Raw genomic sequence first — 22,003 nt, forward strand, 5'->3', positions numbered from 1 at the left:
TGTCCTTTCTTCAGAAAAGCCTTCTCTGACCCCGCTATTTAAAATAGTGCCATTCCGCATTTACTGAAGTGTTATTCAAAGTAGCCAAGATGTTGAAACAATTTAAATGTCCATTAATGGATGATGGATAAGGAAAATGCAGTATAAAGAGTGATATATATGATTTATTTCTCTACACTAATGTCTATATCAATATAATGAAATATTATTCAGCTTTTAAAAAAAAAGGAAATCTGGGTAATTGTGACAGCATGGATGAACCCAGAGGACATTAAATAAGAAATATATGATATATATATATATCTCCTATCTAATAAAAGAGTAATATGCAAATTAACCATCACTCCACTACACCCACAAGCCATGCTCACCAGCCAATCAGGAGTGAGTATGCGAATTAACCCAACCAAGATGGCTGTGGCTATGAAACAAGCAGGAGGCTTGGGTTTCCCTGGCAATGGAGGAAGCCAAGCTTTCCGCACACCCTGGCCTGCCTTGGCCTCCGCTCAAGGCTACAAAGTTTCAATTATAGAAGATAAATAAATCCCAGATACCAGGGCCTCTGCTTGGGTTGCCGGCGGGCGTGGCCAGCCTGCAAACCACCACAGGACCCTCACCCAGGCCACCCCACGCCCCAAAGGAAGCCCCACCCTGATCCAGGACACCCTTCAGGGCAAACCAGCCGGGCCCCCACCAGTGTATCAGGCCTCTATCCTATCTAATAAAAGAGTAATATGCAGATTGACCATCACTCCAACACACAAGATGGCTGCCCCATGTGGTCAAAGATGGCTGCCCCCATGTGGACACAAGATGGCCACTACAAGATGGCCAGCAAGGGAGGGCAGTTGGGAGGGACCAGGCCAGCAGGGGAGGGCAGTTGGGAGGGACCAGGCCAGCAGGGGAGGGCAGTTGGGAGGGACCAGGCCTGCAAGGGAGGGCAGTTGGGGGTGATCAAGCCTGCAGGGGAGGGCAGTTAGGGGTGACCAGGTTGTCAAAGGAGGGAAGTTGGGGGCAACCGGGCCTGCAGGGAAGGGCAGTTGCGGGCGGACCCAAGCCTGCAGGGGAGAGCAGTTGGGGGGGGGACCAGGCTTGCAGGGGAGGGCAGTTAGGGGTGACCAGGCCTTTAGGGGAGGGCAGTTAGGGGTGACCAGGCCTTTAGGGGAGGGCAGTTAGGGGCAAACAGGCTGGCAGGGGAGCAGTTAGGCATGAATTAAGCTGGTAGGAGAGTGGTTTGGGGGTGATCAGGCTGGCAGGCAGAAGCAGTTAGGGGCCATCAGGAAGGCAGGCAGGTGAGCAGTTGGGAGCCAGCAGTCCTGGATTGTGATAGGGCAGTCGGACATCCCTCGAGGGGTCCCAGATTGGAGAGGGTGCAGGCTGGGCTGAGGGACACACACCTCCGTGCACGAATTTCGTGCACCGGGCCTCTAGTATGTGGTATATGTGTCTCTACCTGCATCTACCTCTATCTCTATCTCTATCTCTATCTCTATCTCTATCTCTATCTCTATCTCTGTCTCTGTCTCTATCTCTATCTCTATCTCTATCTCTATCTCTATCTCTATCTCTATCTCTATCTCTATCTCTATCTCTATCTCTATAATGGAATATTATTCAGCTTAAAAAAGGAAATCTTGCCAAGCTTCTGTGGCTCAGTGGTTGAGCATTGACCCATGAATCAAAAGGTCCCTAGTTCGATTCCCTGTCAGGGCTCATGCCCGGGTTGCTGGCTTGATCCCCAGTAAGGGGTGTGCAGGAGGCAGCCGATCGATGTCTCGCTCTCGTTGATGTTTCTATCTCTCTATCCCTCTCCCTTCTTCTCTCTCTCAAAATTAATAAAAACACATTAAAAAAACGGAAATCTTGTCATTTGTGACAACATGAATGAACCTAGAGGACATTATCTTAAGTGAAATAAGCCACACACAGAAAGACAAATATTGCATGATCTCACTTATATGTGAAATTAAAAAAAGAAGCCGAACCTCATAGTAACCGAGATTAGAATGGTGGTTAACTAAAGGTGGGGTGTGGAGGAAAAGGGGGGAGATCAAAGAAAAGAAAAGGAAAGTAGAATGGTGGTTGCTAGGGGCTAGAGGGAGGGGTTCATGGGGAGCTATTGTTATTAGGTACAGAGTTTCAGTTTTGCAAGATGAAAAGAGCTCTGGAGATGGATGGTGATGATGATTACATAACAATATGAGTGTACTTAATACTACTGAACTGTACACTTAAAAATAGTTAAGGTAAGTTTTGTGTTATGTGTATGTTACCACAATAAAATAATGTTATTTCCTTCTTCTACTTTACTTTTTTCAAACAATTATCCCTATTTGACACTATATTACACAACCATGTGTTTATTTATGTTTTTTCAATCCCCTCCAGCAAAATATAAGATTCATAGGGACAGGGGTTCTGTCTCTCTCTCTTTTTAATTCCTGGTGCCTAGAACAATGTCTAGCACAGGAACAAGTTATTTGATGAATTAGTATAATATTTCAAACTGGAATTGAAAAAGAAAGCTAGCATATCTTTGGGGACACAAACCTGTGAAAAAAGAAGCTTTGGAGGAATGTCTTGACAATTCTCTCTTTAGTAGGCGAGATTGAAATAGTCTCACCGAGAGAAGCAGAGATGAGGGCCAGAGACAAATCTTGTCACCAGCCAGAGTCCTTGGTTCCAACTGTCCCTGAGGTGCTCCCTCTGTTACCCCCGTAATATCTCAGGTTCTTCCATTAAACACTCCTCTTTGATTGAATGTGGAGCTGGGATTTCCATCGCTTGTTATCCAGAGAGTCCTGACAGATGCAATTTACCAGTGGACTGTCACTATTACCAAGAAAGAAAGGTGTAATAAAAATGGGAAACAATTATTGAGGAATAGTTAAGGGAATGTTAACAAAATTCACCATAGTAGATACTGCCAGTGCCTTGCTTCTATCTTCTCAGCAACCTCCCTTCCTGTCCTTACCCACTGCATTGAAGTGTAGCAACTCACTATTCCTGGTTTGAGGGCTTCTCTCTGCGGGGAAGGCTGGAAGGACTAAGAAGTCAATGTCCCTGGGCACAGCCCTCAGTGAGGAAGAGATTTGGAGGGTAAATGCCCTGGCTTCCTTGCCCCTTGGGTAGGACCTCTCTGAGGTGTGTTTTATGCCATTGCCCGGAGGTCTTCTGTGGACTGAGTCCCAGTTGCCCACAGTGGCTCCTGTTCATCGATCTCCTTTACGAATTTCCTCGCTCCCCTCAGTCACCTCCCTGCTCCCTGCCTGTACTTCCTGCTTCCTGGCATCACCTCCCAAATGACCCTCGGCTCAGGCTTTGCTTTGATTATAACCTAACCTAAAACAGTGTCTACATATAAAAAATTCCATTGAACATGAACAAATAAATAAAAAATAAGAAAAATATATAAATACAACTTATTGTAAATCAGTTTACAAATGAAAAGAGCATGAAACAAAAATAAAAATAGTGACCACATAGTACTCATTATATGCCAAGCATTATTCCAAGAGCTTCACAGGTAACCCTTTGATTCTCACAAAAGCCCATAAGGTAGATGCCATTATTATCAGCTAAACTCAGAGAGTTTAAGAAACGTCCCCAAGTTCACACAGGATTTAAACTTAGTCTGGTTTCTATGTCTATGCTGTTAACCATGATACTATATTGAAGAAATAATAAAAATAATAATTTTTATTAATGCCATGCTATCATGCAATTAAATTGCTTATATATAATACATATATATTATATATAAATAATATAGAAAACTAATGACATTTGAGATCACTATAATCTCAAGGAAGAGAAAGTCACTATACAAACAGAAGCAGTTATGGCATCAACATTTGCTTTAATATATTTCTTTATTGATTTCAGAGAGGAAGAGAGAAGGAGAGAGAGATAGAAACATCAATGATGAGAGAGAATCATTGATCAGCTGCCTCCTGCACACCCCCTACTGGGGATGTGCCCGCAACCAAGGTACATGCCCTTGGCCAGAATCGAACCTGGGACCCTTCAGTCTGCAGGCTGACGCTCTATCCACTGAGCCAAACCGGTTAGGGCAACATTTGCTTTAAATCCCACATTAGTCAGTCAGTTGTTTGTGAAAGTGGTTTGTCATTAGCATTTAATAGTGAATGACCACTAGCAGCAGCCTCTGTGGTTGACAGTCATATGGCTCTTAGGAGAATAGTGGTAGGTCTGGTGTGTGGCTAAAATCAGCATGTGTGATGAGATATTGACATTACTTCTACGGATTTGGCACTGAATTGCAGCTAAAAAATTGAGGTTTCTTTGGGCTTGCAGCCCTGGCCAAGCAGCCTTGCTGGCTTCATCCTCCAGGCTAGTGGTCAGAAATTAGTGAACACTCATGCCAAGTACTGAGCTGGGCACTTTGAGCTAGATAAGGAAGACTGAGATACCGCATTTGCCCTCTAGGACCTTAAAATCTTGTGGGTGACACAGGCATATGAGGGTAACGTTTTTTGTTGTTGTTGTTTTTTTTTCCATTTATGAGAAAAACTTCAGGTGAGGTTATTCAGAGCTTTCTACTTCATGTGGATTTACACCCCTTTGCACAGTTTTTACTCCTTGGCTTCAGATGTTGCAGCTGTGGCAGCGTGTGGTCTCCTCAGAAGAGGGGCTATGCAAAACAAACTGTTGAACCCTGGGAGCTCTGCAGGGGGTGTCTTATAGTATTCAAATAAGAGGAAGTCAAATGGCCTCCTGTGACAGAGAACAATGCCCTCCACAGTCACCTTCCACGTCTTGCAGAGGCGGAAGCTCTGCGAGTGGAGTGCTTCAACCGCTGTGCTGAAGAGAGGAAGTATGACATCAGGCCAGGTGGGGGGGGATAAGAACAATTTTTTTCTTTCTCAGGGTGACCCACAGGAAGAAGGGGGGAAGTCAGGTTAATTGGCTTGACACCTTTGTCCTGGGAAATCCTATCAGGTGACTGAAAAGAAAACCTAACCCGCCAAGTCGCTGCTCATTGCCAAGTGATGGAAGGCACTCTGGGGAAACCCCCCACCACAGGCCAGTAGAGCAGAACATAGCTAGTCTTTCTGAAAAATAAGACTAGAAAATACTTTTCCAAATGCAACCTAGAGTGAAGAAATATTTCCATCTCAAGTCTTTTCACTTTCCTAATGGAAGTATAGCCTGAATGTTTTGTAATATGTCATTTAGATTTCTCCTCTTGTGATTGACTTTTTTTCATTTTCTTTTTTGGGAGAAGCTAATCAGAGAGGATGCAGGGCACACTTTTTTTTTTTTTTTTGGTTTGTTTAATAGGTTTCCTAATGAAATCATAAATGTGACCAGTACATAAGTCATGATCAATGATTCCAATTAGCAAACAGTGTTTCAAATTTTCAAAAGGGGCAAATTATATATCTATCATTAAGTTTGCAGATGCCAAATCATTTTTTAAAATATATTTTATTGATTTTTTAAGGAGAGGAAGGGAGAGGGATAGAGTTAGAAACATCGATAAGAGAGAAACATCAATCAGCTGCCTCCTGCACACGCTCTACTGGGTATGTGCCTGCAGCCAAGGTACATGCCCCTGACTGGATGGAACCTAGGACCCTTGAGTCCACAGGCTGACGCTCTATCCACTGAGCCAAACCAGTTAGGGCTGCAGATGCCAAATCTTAATGAAAGACATAGGCATATACTTAAGAGTTGCTTGGAGTGATGAATCTGCTATAATAGGAAAGAAGCAAGATTACTTGAAAAAGAAAGAAAGATGAGAATTTTAGCTTTTTTACTTGGCATTCTGGTACCCATCACCTTTCAAAATTATGAGAATAGACACAGTCTTTAAATGTTAGTCACTTTAAATTCTTTGTGGAACTAGGGAAATTATAGTTAAAACAAGCAAGCAAGCAAATAACCAAACAAAAACAACAACAAAAAGAGAAAAATATCAGGATGTGAAGAAGAAAAATTAGGAAGTTTGATGAGTTCCAAATATACAGAATGACCTTTCAGACTTCTCACATTGAAAAAAATAAACCTTATGAAGGTAATCCTTTCCTGGCTGGTGTGGCTCAGTTGCTTGAGCGTTGTCCTATGCACCGAAAGGTCAACAGATTGATTTCCACTCAGGACACATACCCAGGTTGCAGGTTTGGTTTCTGGTAGGGGCGCATGTGGGAGGCAACCTATCCATGTTTCTCTCTCACATAGATGTTTCTCTCTTCTTCTCTTTCTCTTTCTCTCTCTATCCTTTTCCCTTCCTCTCTCTACAATCAATAAATACACACACACACACACACACACACATTTTAATGAAGGTAAGTCTTAAAAGGAAGTATATAAACAACATATTTCAATGTCATAATAACTATGAAGAGAATGTTTTTTTAGAGTAATATACATCTCAGTAGGCAGTGACAGTGTGCTTTAAAGCCTTTAAAATGCATTTAAATTTTATTTTAACATATGAAATACACATACTTCTTTAGCTAAAAACTGTAGTCAAGATACAGGGCTTCAATAGTTACATTAGTTAAGGCAACATGAATGCCTCCCAAAATATAATGGGCAAAAACTAATAAAAGTTTATTTCTTTGTCATATAAAGTCCAAAATGGATGTATGAGAGCAGCAGGTATCTTTCCTCTTAGCAGGACCTTTCATTCTGGGGTTCCACCATCTTCAGTACTTCAACTTTGAGGTCAGCATGCACATTTGCATCAGGCTGCTAAAAAGGGGAGCATGGAAGGTTGCACATGGAGGGTGGAAAGCATCACTTCCACTCACATTCCAAAGGTCAGCATTCAGTCATATGTCCACACATACCTGGAAAGAAAGCTGGGAAATGTAAGTGAGCTCTGTGCCAGCATAAAGAAACAGGTTTGGTGAGTGTCAAGTCAGTCTCAGCTCCCAAAATCTTCCCAGGTAGAATGTATGTGAGCTGATTCAGTATCTCAGCTGTCACTGCGGTGCATGAGCCTCTTTGTTACTTGCTTATTCCTGTATTAAAAGGTTCAAGGATTTTCCTAAAATGTTAGAAAGATATTTCATAAATTCCACTGAAGGTTTTGCCTTCCATGAGGTCCCCAGAAAGTCCCTGTAAAGGTCATTTTCCTCCTTTGACAACCAAACATCTACCCCTTCCTAATGGCACTCTGTTTTCTTTTGGAGAATCTTATCACCCTCAATATGTGTAGTCAGGCTGGTAAATCTGAACGTCCTGTCCTCCATCACAAAATCCAAAGCCTGGAAAAACTCTCTGCCAGATTAATTTTCTTCTTAATCACTATATGATTGATGACTAAGGGGCAGTCAATTGACCCAAGATCAGCAAATATGGCTCACTTTCTCAAGGTTTGATTCTGGAGCAGGAATGCAAAGATGGAAACAAAAGCTTTAGAGTTTACCGATTCATTCCTTCATGGTGACCTGCAGAAGGTTGTCTCTGGGGCTGAGACCTTCTGGGATTGCAAGGTACAGGTACAGCTTATCTGTTTTGAACATGTTTCAAACACCTTTGTCATCCATCCATGAGCTCCTCCATATACATTCAACTAAAATTAAAATTGTGTTTTAATATGTGTGAACAATCAACCCTAAATGATATATTAAATGCTTCAAGCTTTTTAATTTTTTCCTCTGCATTATTTTTTAATTTACTCTGATTTGTCTCTATTTGTTTTTTGAACTTTGTCTTTTACCCTAAAGTGGTTTTTGAAGTGCTGTGTAGTAATTCTTATTTTTATGTTTAATAATGAAGTCCTAATTGTTGGAATGGGTATTATATGCTTAGATAGAGCTTCTTGACTCACAAGCAATCTATTAGGATGATACTTGAAACTGGTGTGTTGCACTGGGGGAAACCCCAAATGTTAATATTTCTTTTCTTTTGGGATGGCCAGCTTTCCTAAAAATGAGTCTCCTAGTCACCTGCTCTGGGGGATATAAACCTGAGAGTAAGCATTTTGGAAGCCAATGGTCTCCCTGTTCAGGATGATGATTTTCAATTAAATCCTAATCTTATCAGGACAGTTCATTTCCTCCTCCGCTGTGCTAGATATCTAGAACCTTTATGGGAAATAAACTTCCAGTTTTGAAACAAAGTGTGGCAGGGGTAGTGGCCTGGCAGGGATCTAACTACATCTTATATGTATTTTAAACCAGTTGTCCTATTTTTAATCCTACCCTAAGCTTACCTTTCAGAGATTGTTGATAACCCAATTCTTGAATCTTTGGCAGATGTACAGTGTGAACTGATTTTCATCCGGTTGAATTCTGCTACTCAGGTACTTGTCATAGTGGAGAAGTCCAAAGTTGAAGTCAGTTACCACTTGCTCACCCTCTTTGCATTTTCCATAACTTTATTGACATTTCTCATCTGCTGTTGACTTCTTCTTCTTCTCTCTCTATCGTTGAGGCTCTATAACCTTTTATCCCATTAGTATTATTATAGGGGCTCTGAAAAAAACATACATATTTGATCTTCCTTGTTTCATGTCCTTAACACATATAACCTCCACAGTCACAGCAGCAAGAGAGGAGACATCCAGAAGCCCTCCCAGGGGCTTCATTCCACTTTAGGCCCAGACGAGACACACATTACTTAGACTCAAAATAGACTGTCCAGAACAAGTCACAGGATCCTATTAATGGCAAGAAGCCATTTCATTTCATGTGCCAGAAAGAAGGCTAGCCTGGATCTTGGAAGGCACTAGTAATGTTGACCACACATTTTTTGAGCTCTTACTATATGACAGGCATTGCACCATTAGACATAGTAACCTAATTTATACTCACATAATTTTTTAAGACACCTACTATCTATATCATCTTTTTCTATATGAGGAAACTGAAGCACAGAAGAATTAACTCACTTCACTCAACAAATGAGGAGCAATGTCATAATGAAATTATGTAGCCTGATTCCAGAGTCTTTGAACTTAATCACTGGGATAGTTTTTCTCATATTCAATTAATCCTCAAGGTTTATGAAGGAATAATTTTGTGCTAGACACTGTGTTAAGTATATAGGAAAAATATGAAATAATTTGTGACAAAATGCTAACTATTTACTTATGAGTAGTAAAATCAGAGGTGATTTTTTCCTTTTCTTGTGCTCTTCTGGATTGTCTGATTTTCATTTAAAGAATCTCACATAATTTTGTAACCATTAAAAATACTTTCTATTTGAAAAAAGAATAGATGGGAATTTGGTTCAGGTACATCATGAATTAGTCCAAGGGTTAAGGATATAGGAATAATGACTTATCGAACCCTGGTAAAAATATTATTTATTAGATGGTTATAGATTCAGAATTCACCTTTCAGGTAGCCTGGGGGAAATCTAAATTTTCTGTATTGAACATTTATGATGGGAGATAGAAGGATAATTGTTCTTTGTAAAAATTCATATGTTTTCAAAACTTGGTGCAATTTCTGGAGTCATCAAGAGGACAGCTTACTTACTGAGATCTTTGGAGGTAAAGCACATGGCCTACAGGGTTAAGTACAAACTGTGAAGTTTAGTTCCTTACCTGATCTCATAAATTCTATATTTCTATTCACGTTCAATTAAAATCAAATTTAAAGCCCAAATTCAAATTAAATTCCAAACTGAAGCCACTGATGAAATGCCTCAACTTTTCTATCACTCTTCAATGTCTCTCCTCTACCTTATGTAACCTTAGTTATTAAAAACATCTTATATTCTTCATAAATCACAGACAGAAACTTAGGATGTTAGAGATTAAACACTATTCGTTAGATCCAACTCTTCTTTTTTAAGATGATGTAGCTGAGATGTAAAACAAGGGTAAAGGCTTTGCTCAAAATTCCACATCATATCAATAACAGATCTAAGTCCAGAATTTGGGACTCCTTCCTCTTAGGCCAAAGGTCTTACCTTATATTATTTTATTGGATTGTAATGTTTTCTTTCTTCAGTTAGGATGTTTTTGGAGGAAAACATCATGTCTTTTACTTCTTTGTAATTTGAAAAAATACATTTAGCAGATCTAAGCAAGAGGCACAGCAACAAGGAAACTTTAGCTACAAAAGGGAAAATACCTAAGGAAACATTAATAAATTGGTAATATCTGTCTCGATTTCAGTGTTGAAAAGGATTCAGAGGCTACATGTAAACTGAGTAGGAAAGAATATCATGGCCGACCAGTGACATATGCCATGGGCTCAGGAGAAAATATGTTACATATGTCAGATATGTAAGTTTTCCTCTGTCCAATAATCAGTCCTTTTCAACTATATGAATCCCCTGGGAAGGGTGTAAAATGGAGAAGATAAGGAGAATATGTATAATATGGATACCTACCCAGTAACCAGGACAGAAGAATCAACCTTAGCTACTAACGTGATGACATATGCTCCTGCCAGTTGTCTCATTAATGTCTTTGTAACCCCTAAATCTATAGACATGTAGTAAGTGCTCAATAAGGACTTACTAATTGGTTGAAATTTGAATATAAATACTTTCACAACAGAACTGTCCCATCCGTCTTTGGTAACCCCAGGATAATTCCAGTAGTTGGCACTTGTCAGGGGCTTTAAAATTCCCAGTGGAATAAAAATATCACCTTTAAAAGGTGAATCTCTAGATATCAATACAAAATACCATCTGACATAAAATGGAAAATATTGTAATTTGATGACTGTACTACACAAGTATAATGTCTTCTATATTCTTTAAATCACCTCTCAGAGTTGCCCAGATGGCATGAAAGAAAAAGGGGGATTCAGAAAATCATCCTTTAACATGGGATTTTATGAGTCAAATTGCGGGGAAAACCTGACTCCCCATGGACTTCCATTTTGTATGTCATTCTTCTTCCGTAGGCTCAGCTTAAATGATGTCAGGAGTTGCGGAAGTCAAAATAGCGTGGGGCATGGATCCAACATTGACTCATATACTCTGTGGAAGAAATCGACACCAAAGTCTGGATGAGATAATTTGGTTGTGAGTGCTAGGGATATGACTGCTGATCACAGAGGAAAAAGGGCAACCAAGGTGTAAGTTTTGTCTTACGACTACCTACTCACTTAAGGATAGCATGAACTATGACTGAAAAATCTTGCTGACGCTTAATGTATAACCATAGCCAGTTTTCAGAAAGAAAGTCTAGCTGAAAAGAAAAAAGAAAGTTTTCAGTCCCTTTGTTTTACGGATATGGTCACACTTGGGCTCCTGGTGGGTTTGTAAAACTTTGAAAGAATACCTTGGTGGTGAATTATTCTGCAGCCTCAGTGTTGGCTGAACCAATAAAGTGTGAAACCTCTAGTTTGCATGTGCAACCTAAGGTGTTTTACAGTCAGAAAAGAGAGAGAAATACCTTTGGTAAAGTTCATAAGACAGGAAAAGATCATAAAAATATATACTACTATAGTAACAATATGCTGAACCAAAGAATTGTGTGTTAAAAGATGAAAATCTAATATCTTAAGATTCACTTCTAGCCTAGGATGCAAGACCAGTTATATAGTTTGCAGGAACCAATGCAAAATGAAAATGGGGGCCCCAGGTTAAAAACCTATTAGGACTTTTAGGAAGGTAACAGCAGTGCACTAAACCAAATGTGGGTTGTTCTAAATAAGTGGGGGTCCTGATAGATGGTGCAGGTTTTATGTCCATGAATTTGGTCCTGCTGGGATTTCTAATTTTAAACCTCTTATTTGCAGTCTTACTATTTTTAAGGAATTAAAGAATAACTTTTATCTCATAAATTCTACAGAAAAAAAATCCAGAAACCAAAGTCTGGTAGGATATAATGATTTGAATTTACATCTAACACAGTTTTAGGCACATACAATAACTTTAATGGATATTGATTGATTGGGGGACAGGTGGATTAGGGAAAAGGTCTTGTTTCTACACTCAGTTCTGCATTTTCCAGTTGAATGAATTTTAACACAGCACTTTGTTTTTCTGGGTCTTGATTTACAAATCTAAAAAGTGAGGGAATAGGCCATAGATCCTCTCTATAATTTCATAATTCTGTGTTCTGCTTAACATAATTCTGTGTCATGCCATCGGTGTTAGTAAAGCTTGGATGTTAACCATGTAGTTACTAATCCTAGACATCAGGCCATATTGTAAACATATTTCTAATATATATCTGTAACTTTAAATAGGCACTTTCAATTTACAAAGGCCCAGACAATATGTAATTCCCACTTGCGTATCTCACTATTCTGAACTCCTCACCCCCAGTACCATATTCCAGTGAATGAATCAAGAGAATAATTGTAACTCCTTTCCATAAAGTTGGGAATGTTTCTTCCAGGAACATGGAGTTTGGCCAGTGGTTTCCTGGCAGGTATTGAATGCTTGCAGTGTATCTCAAGGGTTTGATAAGGTTTTCTTGTTACTATGTTACCTGTAAGCACAATACTTGGGTCATGTTTTTCCTTGAGGACCACTACACTAGAGCTTTGTGGGCAGCAGTGGACTTTGCACACTTTCCAATGGCATAACATGAGGCTTTGATTGTGCAGATATGTTTTGATCTTGTTTATTCTTTGGGCAGATAGTCCCTCAAAGAGTTTTCAGGCCTCTTTCACATAAAATATACAGGGAATTGCCCTAAGAAGAGGGATTTGGCTAAAGACATAGCATCATGTTTCCAAAATAATCATATATTCTACTTAATTAACAACTAGTTTTCTACAGGTGAGGTCTGATAACATTGGGATTACACTGTGAGGGGAAATAACTCAAAGTAGATCCTAAATTAAGTATTCAAATTCATGTTTATTCAGTGGTGTCTGTGGCTAAATCTTCAGGCTAAAATGTTTTTAGGGAAGAAAACAGTGTTGTAATCTAATGAACAAAATAAATTGATGAACAAAATAGATCCAGAGACATAGAAGCATGGAACAGACTGTGGAATCTCAGAGGGAAGGCAGGGGAGGGTGGGTGGGTGGGAAGAGATCAAACAAAGAACTTGTATACCTATATGCATAACCCATGGTGGTGAAGGCCTGGGGCAGGGGTGGTGGAGGTGGGCTAGAAGGGGTCAATAGGGGAAAAAAGGGGAGTTATGTAATACTTTCAACACAGTTTTTTTTAAAGGACAAGAAAGAAAATGTTGTAGAAGCAATGAGACAACTTTTGATTTTGAGAAATTTAACAAAGGAGACAATACATGAATAGCTAACTATATTGTTTAACAAAGTAGCCTCTAGCCACATTGACTTGAGCATTTGAAATCTGACTAGTCTAAATTGAGCTTTGCTGTAGGTATATAATGTGTACCACATTTCTAGGATTTAGTACGACAAACAGAATTTAAAATATTTTAATAATATTATATATTGATATATATAGAAATATTTTGAATATATTGGTTTAAATACAATATATTTAAAAATTATTTTTGCCTGTTTCTTTTTACCTTTATTAATGGGGCTACTAAAAAAATTAAGTATATTTATTTGGCTTACATGCGATTTTTATTGGGTATTGTTGGTCCAGAGCAATTTAAAATTATACTAACTAACTCTGATGAAGGATTTCCTCACCACATTGGTCTTTTAACCACATTCTTTCCTTGCTTTCTGGCTATTTGCAAGAAAAAATGTAAAAAGCACCCCCTTTGTAAAGGTTTGAGAGCCCCTAGAATTTCCTTTTCCCTTGCTCCCAACCACAAACAAATTATCAATGTGCTCTGTCAACACATTGGAGTCAACTTTTTATAAGGGCAAAAGGAGTGCAAAAAATTTTCCAATCCCTGAATGGTGTGAAGTAAAAGTGCTTTCAGAGAATCCCACAAGAATGGCACGATGGGCATAATGGGTCTGTCTCATTGTCAGAAGACCCAAGGAGTTGAAAGGAAACTCTAAGTACAATACCAAAATGCCACAAAACCATAGTTATTAATACAAACTAACTAGCATCTCTGTCTATCTGTCACCATCTCTTCTTAAAAAAACTTGTGAAAATACGTAATCTCCATGAGACTCCAACTAGGTATAAATACCAGCAGCAAAAGGAGATGCAGTACATTCTTCTGAGCATCTACAGACTGGCTATTAGAAGAGAAAGATCAGCTGAGTCCTTTGGACCTGATCAACTCAATTCCGGAGCTACTGATTTCAACGACTTCGGTCCAACTCTCTCCAAAACAATGAAATATACAAGTTATATCTTAGCTTTACAGCTTTGCGTGATCTTGGGTTCTTCTAGCTGCTATAGCCAGTCCACAATTTTTAACGAAACAGAAAAACTGAAGAGATATTTTGTAAGTATGACCTTTTAGTAATACTTGTTTGTGGTTGAAATTACTGAACATTGACTTGGAATGTATCTATGATAGACTGTCATCTCTAGTCCGTATTCATCTTGAAAAGACTTGGTGTTATTTTGACTGTTGACTGGATGAGTTTTAATTCAATGATCCGGGTTTTGCTTTAACCCTTTACTCAAATTTGTTATAGAAGAGGGCATTCATGAATCTTTCAAAAGATGGGTATAATATGGGTATAAAACAGGTTGACGTTGATAATTATGTGGTAGAATCCATGCAATTGTGATGTCAAGTAGCATATAACATATTGAAAAAAAAAGACTGGCTACTAATTTTTGATTTCTCAGACTACCATGATGGTGATAGTAAAGGGTCAAGATTAACATTAAAATGATAATCTGAAATAATTAATCAATTAAAGAAGGTGAGGTTCTTAAAGCTTTGGCTTTAAAAAATCACTTATAGGTGTTTTTCTCCAAAAAGTGATTTAAAAAATCTACTACCCCATTTATGAGTTACCCTTGAACTCAGTTCCTTGCTGAGATTCTCTAGGAGTTATAATTTCACTCGTATTTAAATATTTTTGTTTTGTTATGTGACTTTCTTTTAAAATTATACTTATGGTTACTTAAGATAGTTTTTGCATTTTAAATATTTTATTTGTCCAAAATTTAGCTATTATAATTATAGCTATTATACTTACCTTTAAGCTTTCACAAGCGATGTTATTCTCACATCACATCAAACCTCTCTCTCACACCTAGAACTATTTTTTAAAGCTGACGTAACATCCAATAGAACACAAGTAGATGTTATAAAGATTTGTACCATAGGGGGGCAGTATTTTATAGTGGGTTGCTGATTTTCTTACTAGGCTTGAAAACACTTAAAAAAACCCCACTCTGGTCATTTGAGAAAATTGAAGTATCATCTGCCTTGTTGAGTTCATTTGTGACACTGCAATTTAAGGATTATATGAAAGTTAAAATAGCATGATAGTCTTTGGCAATATCCAACATAACAGCTTTTGGGGATACTTGCTAGAAATAAACCAAGGATTGAAAAGAAAAATCATTGAATATTGTTAGCATCTAAGTGCAATACAACTTGTACTTTTAGGGCAATTTATGAAGTAATTGTAAACCAATTTCCCCCCCTTATTTTTCCAGAATGCAACGAGTTCAGATGTAGGGAATGGTGGACGTCTTTTCTTAGACATTTTAACGAATTGGAAAGGGGTAAGCTGGATATTTCCATTTGATTGATTTTCCTATTGCTTATTTTCCAGTGGATAAATTCATATTAACCTCTCTTTGTGCTCTTTCTTCCCAAGGAGAGTGACATAAAAATAATTCAGAGCCAAATTGTCTCCTTCTACTTCAAACTCTTTGAAAACATTGAAGATAACAATACCATTCAAAATAGCCTGAATATTATCAAAGAAGAGCTGCGTGTTAAAGTCTTCAACAGCAGCAACAGCAAACTGGAAGACTTCAAGAAGTTAATTCAAATTCCAGTGAGTTGATCTTAATTCTTTCCTTGATTTCCTTGCAGAGGCTCTTGGAAAAGTATCAGGATGGACAATCTTGAGTGAACTCTCAACCGTTTTCCTCTTTTACTCAGTTGCTAACATATTTAAGGCATGTTATGCCATTAAGTGATTAGTCTTGCAGCCTAGAATTCTCCTAGTCATTCTCAGGAATGTGACAAGGTGGCCACAGAGTTTCCAGCATTAGAAAAAAACATAGTGGCCGAGCCAAGGTGAAAGGAAATGGTCCTTATTAAACATGAATTTACCTAAATGTTCCTATTGGCTTATCTGAGGAAATAATTCAATGTACTGGAATAGAAGGCAGAATACAGAGAAATTTGCTGCAATTCCATTTTTAAATGTTTATAGCAGTATTTGCTTATTGCCATATAAAAATGATTTATTTTTAATCCCATTATGGAAATGATAAAACTGACATAATTTGGGGGAAATTAAAAATTATGGCATTCATTTGTCTTGGACTTGCTATTTAAAAAGTACTAAACCTACTTCAGTGGTTCTCAAACTTTGGTGGGTACCAGCATCCCCTGCAGAGCTTAGTGACCAAACAATGGCATTGGCCCTCTTCCTGCACCTGGGCCTCTGAGTTCTTCATTAGGTCTCCCGGTTATTCTGCTAGACACCAAAGGTGAGAACCACTAACCTACTGTAACTCATTTGATACAGCAAAGACTAAAGTATAAGGTGATAGAATTTGTAGAGAACCTAGGAGTTATCTAAAACATAGGTTGAGAGAGGTTAAGTGACTGGTTCAAAGTTATTGTTCACAAAGAATTCAAACAAAAATCTTCTGCCATTCCACTTCAGGGCTTTTCACTATATAATTTTGAGAATTCTGGAGCAGTAGACTTAAGGTTAAAATGTGTGTCCCACCCTATTACAGCATAACTAGCAATTTAATTATAATCTTAACTACTGAAGAAATCACTGTTGTATATTAAGATAATATATTGCCAGTAAAAATCATATTTTTAAAGGAATACTTTCATTTTCATGAACCATACCATCAACAGTAGAATATCCTGATAGCTTGTATGCCTGAAATTAATATTGTTGTATCCTTTTCAATAGGTAAATGACCTGAGGGTCCAGCGCAAAGCCATAAGTGAACTCTTCAATGTGATAAATGAGCTGTCAAAATCTAACCCAAAGATGCGGAAAAGGCGTCAGAATCTGTTTCGTGGCTGGAGAGCATAGAAATAATGGTCATCCTGCCTGCAATATTTGAATTTTTAAATCTAAATTTATTTATTAATATTTAATATTTTACATTATTTATATGGGGAATCTATTTTAAACTCAGGATCAAATTATTTATAATAGCAATTTTTATCTAATGAAAATGAATATCTATTAATATATGTATTATTTATAATTTCTGTAATCTATGACTATTTCACTTGACCCTTCTTTTCTGACTAGGCAAAACTATGTGATTTATAAGGCTTTATCTCAGGGGCCAAGTAGGCAGCCGACCGAAGCAAGACCCTGTGGGTTTGGGTTGTGCATTTATTTCACTTGCTGATATAATGAACACTTATAAATGAAATGATGTCATACAGTTTCTGTCTATTTGAAATCATATCTGCATTCTGAGCCTCTGCTTTAATGGCATGTCACACAGCACTTGGATGTGTAGGTCATATGACTTGTCCCCTGGTAAAAAACATAGTATCTCATCTCATCTCATGCCTGGTACTTCCGATATCACTGATAATTGTGACTGTATCCAAATGCAAAATATTTTATTTTTTCATTTATCAATATTTAATATATATGAATAAAGCATAATTTTATAACTATGTTGTGTCAGACATTTTCTAAGGAGGTCTTTGGTAAATGCACTATGTACTAATGAATTAGTAGGAGGAAAGTCATTTTAAGCTGTGGAAATCTTAGAATTGTATTAAGCTCCATTAAATGTGGTGTTTCTACTGGCAATTTGTTTGCTTCCACTGCTCCATTTGGCAGCTGTTTAAGCTATTTTTCCAAAATAATAGATTTAACTATGTCACCATTTATCTCAGAGCATCTTCTTTGGAAAGTAGTCCACATTGTTTAGCTTGGCACACAAAGATTTATTTATACCTTCTCCCTCAACTTCCCATTACATCTTTCATCTTGGTATCCCCCTCCCCTATCTCCTCTGTCCACCTTGGGCAAACATCCCTGGGTATGAATAGTGATTGTGAGCTTTAGGAAGAGAGGTCTGGATTAGAATCTTGGTTCTACCATTACCAAGTAATGTTGTTACCATCATTAGCTGGTTAATATTAGTAATAGGAAGAGAGCAAAGGGGAAGCCAGACATTATAAGCATGGTCATCTGGGCAGCTTTACCAGGAAGCTCCAACTTAACACTCCCCAGGGACCCACTGGTCCATTCCCTGCAGATCCCTGGGAGAAGGAATTGAACAAAGAGGGAGATGGGCACATGCACAGTGAAGTCGGGGTGGTGTAGGGAAGGTACTTGCCTGTCAGTACAACTTGGGAAAGAGGTAATTAGCTAAGGGGTGGAGCACTGCAAGCACATGGAATCTTAGGAGGTTATAATCCCCAAAAAGTTTCCTTGCTTGTGCCCCTTGTTCCCCTTCGCTCTCTTGCTCACTCACCTGAATGCTGGTGTGTTCTCTCTCCATAGCCATGTGGCCTTAAGCAGCCACATGGCCTATGGCCATGTGAACCCCACATGCAATAAACTGCAGCTGGGAATAAGATAAGCTAATCAGGTGCTGAACTGGAGTGTGCATTAATATGGAACAGAAACTCTGGACACTGGTCCAGACAAGATTGGTCTTTGTCTATGGCAGGATGGATGTAGATGGGTCTTTGGAAGATAACCCCATAATTTTACAACATCAATAAAGCTTTCTATGAAATGCCATTATCCAGTGGAGGCTTCAGGAAATTCTTTTCCCCATGGCACCCCAAGGAATCCACTTCCATTGAATATAGTGTGACTTTTAATAAATTACTTATATTCTCTAAGCTCCAGTTTTCTCATCTGATAAAGAATAATTGTGCATTCCCCATAATATTGTAGCACACAGAAAGTTCATTATTATTAGTAGGTTGGAAGGTGGATTATAGGAATTCTGATGTTGGTTGGTGGGTAAATGTGGTGGTAAAATTTTTTTGCTGGTTGTTTAAAATTTTCTCAGTGAAATAGGAAGCCTAGAGAGAGGTTCAAGAAGGAAGTGTTGGAGGCTTGGAAAGAGCAGAAGAATGAATGGATCAGGGGAGCAGAATGTGTATTGCCAGGCAGCATTAAAGGCTCACTTGGGGTCAGCAATCATGAAGTTAAGAGACACCAGTTGGTGTAGTGAGTGTTTGTCTCTATCTATGTAGGACTATGGGTGAAGACAGAGATAAGAAGGGAGTTATGTTTAGCAGACTTTAATTTGTCCAAGCAAGTAGGACAGAGGGGGAGAAGACAAGAAATAGTGACATAGTTAAATCTATATTTTGGAGATTCAAGGGTGTACTCATAACAGTTAGTGAATTGGTGATGAACTCTAAGCTGGTGAAGGTGGAGAGAGTATGTCAAAGGTTACTGAAGAAGTGTTTGGATAAAAGGCTATCTGCCTCACCTCCAGGTCCAAAAGATGAAAGAGAGAAAACCAGCCACCATTTGAAAGGGAAGTAGGAAAAGCAGACCTTAGAGGAGAATTAGTTTATCTTTTGAGTATGAGGAAGTTGAACTGTGATGGATTTAGTGAGTGCTGGATGGTGAATTCCAGAAGACCCAGTGAGTAGGGGTAAAAGAGAAGGTCATAAAAGGCAATGTTTATAGGAATATGCTGTGAGTCTGGGACTCCTTATGATCACTGACATAAAAATAATGGCTGTAAAGACATTAGTTCTGCTGGTTTGGGGTGTATAGTGGTGTCAAGATTGTGAGAACAGAGAGGGTTAGGTGTCTGGGGATTTCTTCTCAACTATTTTACTTAATCCTTCCGCAACAATAGGGTTGTGTGAAATATTTAATGTTAAGGGGTAAGTTTAGTCCTTGACAATGATCAGTGGTCATTGTTTTGATTATTGGGTAGGTAAGTAACTGTGGGTGAGACTTGATTCCAAAAGTATTGAATCTTTGATCAGGCAAGATTGAAAAGAAATTGAGCTGATCTTGGCACAGCTGCAACTGATTTGAGCTGTGATTGGTGTCTCCACTCTTGTTAGAATTGAAGACTGTATAAGGCAGACTTTAAGATATCTACAGATAGAGGGCTACTGTAAGATAATGCTGTCTGGACCATAGAGTCAGACCATTACTTTGTGGAAGGGATTGAAAATTCCTACTGCCATTTGTTTTAAGAAGTCATTAATCTTGAAATGGTAAGTGAAGCCCCATGTGGTAGGCCTTGGTCTATAGCTACATAAAGCATCACACTCTCTGAGGCTGGTGTTTGGTATATGCTTTGAGACATGGAAAGCTATTGACGATAGTGGGCAGTATGATGGAAACTTGGAATGAGACAAGGAGAATATTTGAGAGAACTTGAGTTGAGTTGACCTGTGCAGTAGTTATAAATTATTTATATTGTATATTCCACTCATTATGTACATAACTAATTTTCAAAGAGTTGTGGGACTTAGGGAAGTGATGCCTGTGCTTTAGACTAAGGGACCTAGGGGATAGCAAAATTCCTCTCTCAACACTAAGGGCAGTTATCTCCTTAGGTTCATGGCAACAGGGGCAGCAGCCAGGGCAAGCAGTGAAGGAATCCTCTTGTATAATGTCCCACCTTTGGTGACACTAAGAAATATCTGATATACCCTTATGGCAGGGTCATTTTGGCAATTGGGCTAGTGAACTTGAGCAATAACAATGAATTTTTTTCTTTTTTTCTCTTCACTTTTTCCATCCCTTCCCATCCTGAACAATATAACCAAAGCAACTTGTCACGTCAGTATAAAGTAGGCACTCATAGTTGCCCACTATGGAGAGTCATAATCTAAGCAAGGTTAGAAGAGTATATATGAAGGAGGAAAATCTTTTGTGGAAGGTATCAGAGCCTGAGCAGAATGAGGAGATTGCCCAAGAAGGAATGGGGGAATATATTAGTTTTCTAATGCTTCCGTAATAAATGGTCATAAAGTTAGTTGCTTAAAACAACACATTTGTTATCTTAGAGTTTTGGAAGTGAGAAGACCAAAATCAGTCCCAGTGGGTAAAATCAAAGCATCAGCAGGGCTGCATTCCTTCTGGTGACTTTAGAGGAGAGTCTGTTTCTTTGCCTTTTCCATCTTCTGGAGGAAACCTGCATTCCTCAGCTGGTGGCCTCCTCTTCCTTCTTCAAAGCAATAGAATAGCATCTTCCAATCTCTGTATTATTCTGACATTTCTGCTTCTCTCTGATAAGGACGCTTGTGTTTACATTGGGACCACTTGTATAAATCAGGTTAATGTACTTAATCATATCTGAAAAGTCTCTTTTATCATATAAATTATCATTCACAGATTCTATGAATTATCATTCATAATTAGCATGTGGATGTCTTGTGGGGGGCCATTACTTAGCCTACTACTTAGCCTGACTTGGATAGTCAGAACTGCAGTGGAGTGAGGAGGTTGTCTATGTGGAAGGGTGGCCTGGAGTGGAGTGTAAGAGTCTACACAAGATGAGAGAACATCCTTGTAGAGGGCAGCCCAGCATGGGGAGTCAGAGTAAAGCAAGAATGGCCTATACACAGGGCAAGTGTATTAGTGTAGGTGGGAGCTTGGTTGCTTACAGGGGAATTGATTAAGTAAGTAAACATATTAAAGGTATGATATTAAAGATAATATATAAAACAATGTAACTCAATCTGAAGAGACAAAGCAAACATCAGAACTGACTCAGATATGACACAGATGCTGAAATTATCAGGCAGGAATTTTAAAGGAACTATAATTAATATGTTAAGAGGTCTAGTGGAAAAAGTAGACAACATGAAAAAACAGAATGTCAGCAAAGAGGTGGAAATTCAAGAAAGAATAAAAAGGAAATGCTATAAATAAATAAATAAATAAATAAATAAATAAATAAAAACAAACAGTAACAGAAAGGAAGAATACTTTTGATGGGCTCATCAGTAGACTTGACACAGCTCAAGAAATAATTCAGTGAGCTTGGAGATAAGTAAATAAGAACTTCCCAAACTAAAATTCAAAGAGAGAAAAAAGTGGGTGTGAGGGGAGAAGCACAACTCCAGAATGGA

General features: G+C 38.5%; 1 protein-coding gene across 1 annotated transcript; it reads left to right on the plus strand.

The window, feature by feature from the left end:
* Positions 1 to 14,128: 14,128 nt before the first annotated feature.
* IFNG (interferon gamma) lies at positions 14,129 to 16,997 on the plus strand (the record flags this gene model as incomplete). Its single annotated transcript, XM_080659664.1, has 4 exons — positions 14,129 to 14,242; positions 15,418 to 15,486; positions 15,582 to 15,764; positions 16,872 to 16,997. The coding sequence occupies 4 exons, from the start codon at positions 14,129 to 14,131 to the stop codon at positions 16,995 to 16,997; spliced, it is 492 nt and encodes a 163-aa protein (XP_080515790.1).
* Between the last annotated feature and the right edge of the window lie 5,006 nt (positions 16,998 to 22,003).

Source organism: Plecotus auritus (assembly GCF_963455305.1).
Source record: "Plecotus auritus genome assembly, chromosome: 3".
Lineage (NCBI taxonomy): Eukaryota > Metazoa > Chordata > Mammalia > Chiroptera > Vespertilionidae > Plecotus > Plecotus auritus.